The following is a 10421-nucleotide window of genomic DNA, read 5'->3' as shown; positions in this document are numbered from 1 at the left end:
AAGGAAAGTTCCATAGGACGGTGGTCAGACCAGCAATGTTATATGGAACAGAAACGGCAAGTATGAGGAAAACAGAGGAGAAGAAGATGGATGTAGCAGAAATGAGAAAATGTTGAGATGGATGTCGGGAGTAACAAGGGAAGATAGGATTAGAAATGAGTATATAAGAGGATCAACAAAGGTAGCTGAAATATCGAAGAAAATACAGGAAGGAAGGCTTCGATGGTATGGACACCTGTTACGAACGGGAGGACGTCATGTTGGAAGACATACGATGGAAATGGAAGTGCAGGGTAGAAGGAAGAAGGGAAGACCAAGAAAGAGATGGCGTGATTGTGTAAGGGAAGAATATGGAATTGAAAAGGTATAAATAGAACGAGGCACAAGACAGAAATCGATGGAGACGACTCATTCGTAATGGCGACCCCATAAAAAATGGGTTTTAAGCTAGGAAGAAGATCACACATAACAGCTGACCTACTCGAGGTTCTATTCCAGTTTTAGAACAAAATAATTTGCCTGTATTAGTGACATAGAGAAGGCATTTTTAATAGTGCAACTTAAGAGAAGAAGACAGACCCTATACAAGACTTTTCTGGCTGGAAGTTCCACAGATCCTAACAGATTTAGAGTAGTTTAATTGCAGTTTACATGGTCTCCTTTGCGGTGAATGCAACATTTAAAAAACACCTAAATACCTCTCTATGGTAGGTGACTTAAAGGATGAAAAGAGGACTACTTATACTTTGTAGATAACTTACACTTCACCAGCAATGACGATGAAGAACTGGTGAATTTTTTCTTTGACACAAAGTAAGTATATTTGCACAGGCACATCTTTACCTGAAGGAATGGACGAGTAATAATGACTCGTGCAAACTATAGCTAGAGCATACGGGATTAGTGCCAGAAGAACAAGCAATTCATAAGGTCTTTTGTTTTGTAAGGTGTTTTACGTTGCATGAACCAGTGGTTTATTCAGCAACGGGAAGCTCAGGTCTGAAGTGGACAAAGACAAAAGACAACTTGATATTACATCCTGCTAAAATAAATCCAGTCAAACTAAGAGAAAAGTGTTAAGAACAGATGAACAGGTTTATGATCCATTGATACTTCTACCTGTTACTCACTACTATTAGGGCATGGCTATACTTGGAATTTGTGGAAGCAACAATTGGAGTAGGATGATCAACTCCCAGACCCATTACATTACAGAAATACTAGCCTAGGAGAGGGCGCCTCCTTACACATTCTGCGATACCAGAGTTGGCATATGATTGTGTGGAATACAACATCAAGAATGAAAACAGTAGCACTCATAAAGAACTGACTGTTCCAAACTGGAGTTATGGCATTGTTGCTGGCAGCAAATATGGCCAAATTTATTAAGGAATTTTTCAAGAGGGAAGAGTCTGTTGAACAGGTTCATCATTCATCAGACCTGGGTGTCGAACGCTTTATGTTAGTACGGGCTGGAAACAAAAAAGAAGTGTCCGGCTGAGGGAGGTTATCCACATTCTTAGTGATCTATTATTCCAGATGAACAGTGATGAGCATCATAATGTACATGCTGAAGCATGACAAAATTTTTTAATAAATTTGTACATTTCATAAATAATAAATCTTCAGTCTTAACATTAGGATAACCTTTTAGCGCCAGCTGGAAATCTGGTAAAATTAATAAAAAAAACCTTGTGTAATCCATGAACTACTGGAATATGTGCTTGCTCACGGGGTATTTGGGAGCTCCCACAATGCCTTGGGCATCCCGTGAGTGCTCCAGTTACTCTTCCAACCCAGTTTTCACTGTCAAGAAGGGAGGTTCGAGGTGGACCCTTTATGTCAAGACCTCAGGTTTGTTAGTTATGAAAAATATAAATACTGTATATTAAAAATTTGTCATTTGTTCATTTACAAAACAAACCAACCCATGGAAATCTTCTACAAAACTTGACTGTCTTTAACCAATTTCTTGATATGCATGAAAGTAAGGCAAAAGAAAAAATTTACTGTTAGCTTTCGGGAAATGCTTTGTTCTTCCTAAGTTCAACTGAAAATAATTTCTGGTTATTATAGGGAGGGAGAATTGTTTGATAAATCACCCAATTAAGATATAATGGGTCATATGGACAGAAGACATCAAATATCCATACCTCTACTTGCAAAAAGGTGTTATTAGAGGACTAAACAAAACACTGCTTATATGATTACAATTTATGATACTGATTTGAAGAATATGTACACTAAGTCTCTTCAAGTTGAAAAGGCTTCAATTTTGAGATGTTACTACACCTACATGTCAACTGAATATATAATGGTGGAAATTATCTTACAAAACCAATGGATGTCCTTTTCTTTCTTTCTTATATAGACAATCCACCAAGCATTCAGTCCTTTACATATTCATTAAGTTTTCCGCTTGACATCAAGAGAAGCAAATAAGCCAACTCCTGCTGCTATATTATGTGCATAGAATTTGATCCCAATAAACCCAATAATAGCACTGCCAACCTGATTACACAAAAAATCTCAAACCACACTGATTACTTCAAACATTAAAAAAACTTTTACAAGTAATTTAACAGACTTCCTTACCAATTGGCGTAATTACGTTCGAAACCACTTCTATCACAGTTGTTGTCCGTAATATCTAGTCTCCTTACATGTATAAATATATATATATATATTTACCCTCTTGAAATGAATCTTGGCTCTCCATAATATTGATATTCCTAACATCACAAAGCCTTTTGCTACAATGCTGTAAGGAATGCAAAAGTTAGCTGTGCTGACTTTACAAGAAGTCAGCAGAGTAGTAATAATAGACAAATTTTAAATCAAACTAGACTTCCTTTATAGAAAAGCCGCACTCCCATTTTTCAACATGCTAAGAACTGGGGCCCTAATATAAAGGTGCTAATAGAGCTACATACAAGTAATGAAACCATTGGATGACTGAATCCCTACTTCTCATGCCATTGATGTAATCCACCCCGATGCAAGATGAATGGGAATATATAAAATAAACCTACAACATGACCAGGGAAAAGCAACATTAGAAGCTGGGACCTGAGTGAGTGACGTACATGGAAGAAAAAAAAAAAAAAAAACCAACCCATCTTCAAGTCTTTTAACAACCACAAGGTTTCACAAGACAATACAATCTACTCACAGAGCAGATAAACTTAACAAAAAAGTAAGATGGTTTAGCCTAAAGATTATGAGAGGTAACTATAAACTACACGTCTGAAAGCGTGCATGTGTTAGTAGGGAATTGTAACTGAAGGCATTTCTGAATAAGAAATGTTGATGCGACCAAACTAATATATAGGATTCGATTAAGTTTTTTCTTTGGTACTTATACTGAAGTGTCATTAGTTTCTCTCTCTTCAACCCCACTCCCCTGGAGAAAGATAATTTTCCAATATTGTTTCAACAAATCCATTTCATGTACAAAATCTTTAATATTGATGATCAGTACAACCCAGAATTCTACTTCATTAGTGCTTTCATATTAAGATAACTTAAGAAGAATATAGTTGGCACGAAAATAATTTTCTATTTCCCCGTTAAATGAGAACCACAAGTAACGCTGTCATTCTATAACTGAGCAGTGAAGAGTCCAAGACAGAGCCTCCTCAAACTATGGTTTCATCCAGAGTGCCCTCGAGATGGAGGGAGTATAATGAACATGCTTACCCTTGTTAACTGCTGCTAATATTCTGCAACACAACATACAGTATACATAGAAAAAAAAAATGCACAAACTGCCCCTTATAAAACTACAAAAATGCCACAATAACACCAAAATTATATACGAGCATTTTAGTGGAGTTCCATCAACTACATAGATAAATAAACTTACAACACAAATAATGCTGACAAAACAACACTAACAAGGGTGCGCAAGAATCCATGGGAGTAAAGTTAAGTAATGCATGGGAGCCAATGCTGCATACCCGTTGAAAGGATAAAACAGAGTCCATCTTTTGGAATTTCAAGATCTATGATGTCTCCAAGAACAGTCATTCCAAATCATGTCAACTCTGCCAAGAATCTGGCAGTGAACCAAGACAACACTCATAACGGTTGACACAAGACAATGAACCAAAACAGCAACAATTAAAAGTTATGACACCTGCCACTGGTGGCTCACGGAATGATCCATAGTTAAATGAAGTGATTTAGTGCCCATACAATCCTCACTAAACAATTTGAAGGCAAAGATGACACTACATCCTTTGATTTAAGATGGATGGAAAGATTCTGGGCAGCCAGGTGGCCCAAGCCTAGGTGATAATCCCTTTCAAACAACAACAGTAAGGCATAAAAATTTGTCTACTACAGTGTACCCTATAGATACCTTCCTAACAATATTGAATTCTGTACGAAAAAACTTTCAACTACTGTATAAATATTATATTTCAATATACAATCAGTGTATTCTTTTTTCTTTAAATAATTAATATCAAAGGAAGTCTACAAGTTCACATTATGATTTCTCTGATGGCAATAAAATACTGTAAATATATCAATTATTCAAATCTATCAAAATATTCAAATCTATCTTAAAAATAAAGGCAATATAGTCTAAGTTAAACTAACCTTAATCTTTCAACCACAATACAGCTTAATATCTATACAGAGAAATTCAAAATAAATATCCATGTAGCTGGATGAACTGGATACACTGTAAACACACAAAGGCCGTTTACCAAAGCTCTTTTGTCAATGAGCTTGAAACACCTTAACGGATGCTTGCAGTGTGGAGAACGAATACATGCATAGTGCTTTGGATATATTGGGAAAACTTCCAAAGTGATTATCAATAGTTAAACGATTTTTAAAGGTAATAAAACTTATGAAAATTTAAATCCTAATGACTATCCGTAAGCTATGTTGTAAGATATGAATGAAGGGCAAGTTGTTGTTCCTGCGTTAATTGGCTGATACAGGCTTCAAAACATATCAGGGTTAGCTTGTAACTGCCGGACAATATTTAGCAATACGCTTTGTGACATCTGCTTCCTTCTCTACTGCTTCTCTCTTGAATGCCTGTAAAGAATTTCCCATGATCAAATTTACAGATTAGATAGGTTTAAGCCCATAAACTTTTGCTGAAAAAAATTTTCTATTGGGATATATGTTCACAAGGATGTGAAAATAGCCATCAGTAAATTTCCCTGTATTCCCCAAATAAAATATAGTGCAGTCTCTCAAGTATGACATGCATAGCCCATTTTTAACCCTTAATGGACAGAGACATGCTCATTCGAGTACCAATAACAGGTTTAGGGTAGATGAAGGTCACGCATGTGAGTGACAATAGTATGCGCCATCTATAAGGGGGAATCAGGCGGGTAAGAGGTGGTGCCATTACTTTAATAGCCCCATAAATTCACAAATGGCAACTTCTACATTGGCTTAAGTCAAGAAGGAACAGCTCATGAACTTAGTCCATGATCTTGACTTCAAGGGAGGATGTACTGCCTTTTCCTCTCTCACATAATGTATTTTTATCAATTTGCTCATAAATATATCAAGGTTGGTGTTGGTTTTAGTTCTTATCTTTTATGATATTATGTCAGTTATAAATGTAATTTTGCAAAGAAATATTATAAAAGATATGTCAAAATCCAAAAAAGTTACAAGATCTTCGTTCTCAGTAAATTTACGTAAATAATTTTACAAAGAAATATACTCAGAATTTGTTACTGATTTTATTTCTTATCTGTTATGTTATTATGCAAGTTTTAATAAAAAAAAAAAAAAAAAAATCTAATAGAATAACATGTGAAACTTGGTAAAATTTACAATTGTCTTTTAAAAGTGTCCCCCCAAAAGAGGTTGCCAATAGTCTTTTCAACTCTTGTGAAGATAAGGAAAAATTTTTAGAATTCCTTTTTCTTCCACCATGTGCATTTGCATATCTTCCTCTTTCCACTGACATGTTTTTTTCTTAGAATGGTCCTACCTGAAATGCACATGGTGCAAGAAAAAAACCAACAAATTTTCCCTACCTTCCACAAGAAGTTGAAAATGACTATTACAACCACGTGTTTTGGGGCCTTTTACAAAATTGTAAAATTTTATGGTCATACATGATTTTTCTAATAAACAAATTTATTATATTTTGTAAAATTATAAATTACAGCTCAAAACATCAAAACAGATAAGATACAAAATTAGTAACAAATTCTGAGCATATTTTTAAAACATTTACATAAATTTACTGAGAACAAAGATGTAGTAACTTTTGGATTTATACATGCTTTCTTCTAATATTTCTTTCCAAATTACAATAACAACTGACATACTATCATAAAAGATAAGAACTAAACCAACAGCAACCCATTGGTATATTTATGGGCACATTTATAAAAAGACATCATGTAAGACAGAGGCACTACCTCCTCCCTTGAAGTCAAGATCAAAACTGAGCCCTGAGCCACAAAGTCTCTCATCCTAGGGGGGGGGGGGCCAGTCTAAAAGTTGCCATTAGTGAATTTATGGCACCTCTTTCCGCCTGATTCCCCCAAATTCAATGGCGTAACATTGTTACTCAACATGAGTGAATCCGTCATCCACCCAAAACCCCTGTAATTTTGCTACTCAAGTGAGCATATCTCTGTCCATTAAGGGTTAAGTAGTTCTGATAAAACAATAAAATTTACTGAAACCTCATTTTTGTGTGTAATGCATACCAACCAAAAATCAACCACATTCTATGACTTAACTTGCTACATACTATAATTATGTAGTTCACCAGGTTTTGTTTAAAATACTAACTTTAAAGATAGCTAAAAGGTGGTTTCCTGTCAGTTTTTAGATTAAATAATTTGGATTCCTTAAAATTGCATATCTTTAACCATTTGTTTACAAAATTTGACACTGACTGTAGACTGAGGTTGGGCATTCACATGCTGAGTCTCTGCCTAAAGGAACTGGCTAGTTTGTTTGTTTGTTGTAGTGTCAACTATTCTTAAAGCATCAGTGCATAAAATGAATGAAAGCAAGCATAATGGAACTCCTTTCATAGGATGGCTATTTTATCAAGATTGAAGCTCACCCAACCAGAACAACTTATTATAAAGAAGCTTACCCAACCAGAGTAAAACCCTGACTACCATACAGCTTGCAAGTATAATACTAAACTCTAAATTCTACTTAATACTATGCAGTTTTTTTACTATTGGATAATGGATAGTCAAATGTAATAAAATATTCTTACAATTTCCTCAAATGTTTGTTCCCAGGGCCTACACTTACTGTTGGTGTAAGTTTAGGACATGAAATATATTACAACCAATAAATAGCGTTGACTAAAATTTCTTCATGTAGGAACTGGGTCAAATGTATTATTCATGAAGTGTTCATAAGTTTAAAAAAGTGTGACCATTCCTAACTAACCCCAACATGGTGTTCTTTTTTGGTTTTGAAATTAGTTAATCTATATCATTATTATTATTATAAAGGATTAGTTATTCAAATCTGAGCCTAATTAAGGCTCTTCTAGAGTAAGCACCAAATCAACTGAGGTAATTCATAACCATAAGGGCTTGCCTGAAATATTTGTTTTTAATAAAAAAAAAAAAAGTGCCAAATTCCAACAATGGGTTTGATCCGATTTATTTTGTTGGTACTATACCAACTGACGGCTAATCAAATTTAGGATTCATTAAAGTGATGTTAACGTAAGTTTTTAATTTGGCTTTATAATTGGAGCTTTGGCACTTTACCCTTAAATGACATATTTCAACATTTCCTCACCACATACCAATTAAAACTAACTCAACTCAGTACAGGTGTAGTAGTTGTATTTTTATTTATCTATGCACTGTTTTTGTGTGATTTTGATGCATCTGGTCACTTATGTTTTTTATTTTTTTTTTTTTGTTATAAGTAGTATTCTTACTTAACTGGGATAATTGTAGAGTTAAAATGCTTTGTAATGTGCAATTCTTAGGGGACCTGGATTGGATTAATTATTGTACATTATTTCTCAAGGTTAAAGTTCTTTTAATTAATTAGCTTTTGAACAGCCTTCTGAAATGTATAAAGTTTCTTTTGAATAAAAAAAGTTACATACTTTCAGTAAGTGTTTTCTAGTAACTAAAACTGATTATGCCTTTACTCTCATATATAGTTAGTACATATGTAAATATAAATATTCAAGAAGTTAACTATCATTACTAATACATATATATTATGAATGCACACTACGCATTCTGAACCCATAAACATCAGTTGTGACAGCAGTAGATACTACAGGTTACTGGTAAGCAGCTATGTACCCTGTGGGTATCAAGTCTCATCAATGTTATATTTATGTAACAAATTCCATGTTTCCTGACTTCTACAGTGCTTTTTTCGATTCTTGTCCATTTCATGTTTACTAACTAGATGAAAATGTAACTTCCATTTTCTGGTAAGGTGTGTGTATATATAGTATATTATATATATAATATATAATATATATATATATATATATATATATTATATATATATATATATATATATATATATATATATATATATATAATATATAAAAAAAAAAAAAAAAGAGGAAGCAATCTATCAAGTGTACATCTCTGTTCAGAAGAAATTCTACCACTGAAAATGTTAGCCTGCTAAGTAACAGCAGATACATGCAAAATTAGCAAAAAAGTTTTCTTGTAATTTTCTCAAATTTAATAATCTACATAAAAATCTTTATCTCAAGAGATAACTAAGAAATTCAATGAAAATTTGAAAGATTGGGGTAACAAAACTACTGACATAAAAATTTGGCACTAAAATTGAAAAATCTGAGGTTCCTTAATTTTTCTGCATCAAAACTTATCCAAAGACAGGATATGCTTACTTCAAATTGGTGGTGGTGGCTCATTTTTTTTTTTTTTTTTTAATCTGCTGTATGTAATCCAATGATAGGTTTAATTTCCTAATTTAGATCTATCATATCATTACCCATGAAATTTGTCATTTATTAATTAAAGACGAAAAGTTTTAGAGACGCTAACAAGTCAAAGATGGAAGTGCATAATTCAGGAAAATCACTACAAGCTTACATCTAAAAGGAGGACTGTATTTTCTCTAATCACTCTTTTTACTTACCTCGCAAACACAAGCCATAAGCTGGGGCAGATTACCATTATTATTGGGGCCCTAAAACAGAGGATGATTTTTATCAATAAGGTCACACAGGTATCCATAGACGTGTGGAGCTTCATCTGTATCCTCCCAAACTGGTAGCCATGAGAGCCATAATGGAATAACCTGGAAAAATGTCTCTTGTCAGAAAGTACCAAAACATTAACCTTATACTTGAGAAAAAACCACTGACAATTTAAATCAACAATGGGAATGGTTTTGATGTGATCCAGCTACTTTTCAAAAGAAACACAGCAGTATTAAAATAATTCTGTCATATTTACCTCATCTACATTTATTGCTGATGGATTGTACTTCAAAATTTTGGTTACAGCAGCTATGGCATTCTCAGTTGGGTTCAAATTAACTTCATTCCTTGACTCTGGACTCTGTATGACCTGCACTAGCAAAGGAATTGCTTGAGCACACACTGGGGCGAAAGCTGGACCAGCAAACTGACCCAAAACTCCACAGCCATATGCAGCAGCTTGACGAACTTCTCCTTGTTTATCTGTGACGAATCCTAACAGAGCCTGAAATAAACGAGAGATTTTTCCTCCCAGTTAATTCATTAATAACACAGAAAAAGTGGATACAGAATTTAAAGAAAGATCCCAGACTTCATATGTATATTACAATATTAAAGAAATGTATCCAAGTCATCACCTGTAAGAAATGGTCTGTGTATTTGTCACATGCTGGTCCGCCATACTCAATGACATCATCAAAAATACACAAGCCCCACTGATGATCTGGCCATGGTCTGCTGGAATCCAGTAATTTGACAAAATGAGGCAAGAGGGCATCAAAGAATGGGAAGAAGTGTTGCCCATAAGCAGCAAACAATGCATGGGTGATGTCAGCCACTTTACTCAATACGTACACATCTTCATCGTCTTCGTCCAAAAGCTGTTCTTCTACAACCTAAAAGAAAATGAGGTACTTATTCCAGAGCATAAGGATAGTATAACAACCCAAAATAAAGATCTTTAATCAAAAAATGAAAATGACAAAACAAAAGGCATATGGATAATAACCATGAATAAAAATGGCCTTTCTAGAACTTACCTCATCATAGTCTTCATCCTTTCGTTGTTCTTGTCTCTTGACAGACCTCTCAAAGTGTTCTTTCAATGACTTGTCAAGAATTCTAATCAATTCAGTAATCTGATCATTGGACAGACATCCCATGCCAAGGACCTCAATACATTTGGCCATGGCATACATATGCTCAGAAAGGACATCACTTTCCTGGTTCAGTTTCAATGGCC

The 10421-nt window shown here is 34.3% G+C and overlaps 1 protein-coding gene across 1 annotated transcript in view; it reads right to left on the bottom strand.

The window, feature by feature from the left end:
* Positions 1-9093: 9093 nt before the first annotated feature.
* Positions 9094-10421, bottom strand: part of LOC135206596 (importin-5-like) — a 126347-nt gene continuing 125019 nt past the window's right edge. The window contains 4 exon segments of the mRNA XM_064237936.1: positions 9094-9276; positions 9435-9683; positions 9817-10074; positions 10219-10404. Coding sequence (XP_064094006.1) covers positions 9094-9276; positions 9435-9683; positions 9817-10074; positions 10219-10404 — 876 coding nt within the window.

Source organism: Macrobrachium nipponense, chromosome 31, assembly GCF_015104395.2.
Source record: "Macrobrachium nipponense isolate FS-2020 chromosome 31, ASM1510439v2, whole genome shotgun sequence".
In the NCBI taxonomy this organism is placed as follows: domain Eukaryota; kingdom Metazoa; phylum Arthropoda; class Malacostraca; order Decapoda; family Palaemonidae; genus Macrobrachium; species Macrobrachium nipponense.
This window is presented reverse-complemented; position numbering and strand designations above follow the sequence as displayed.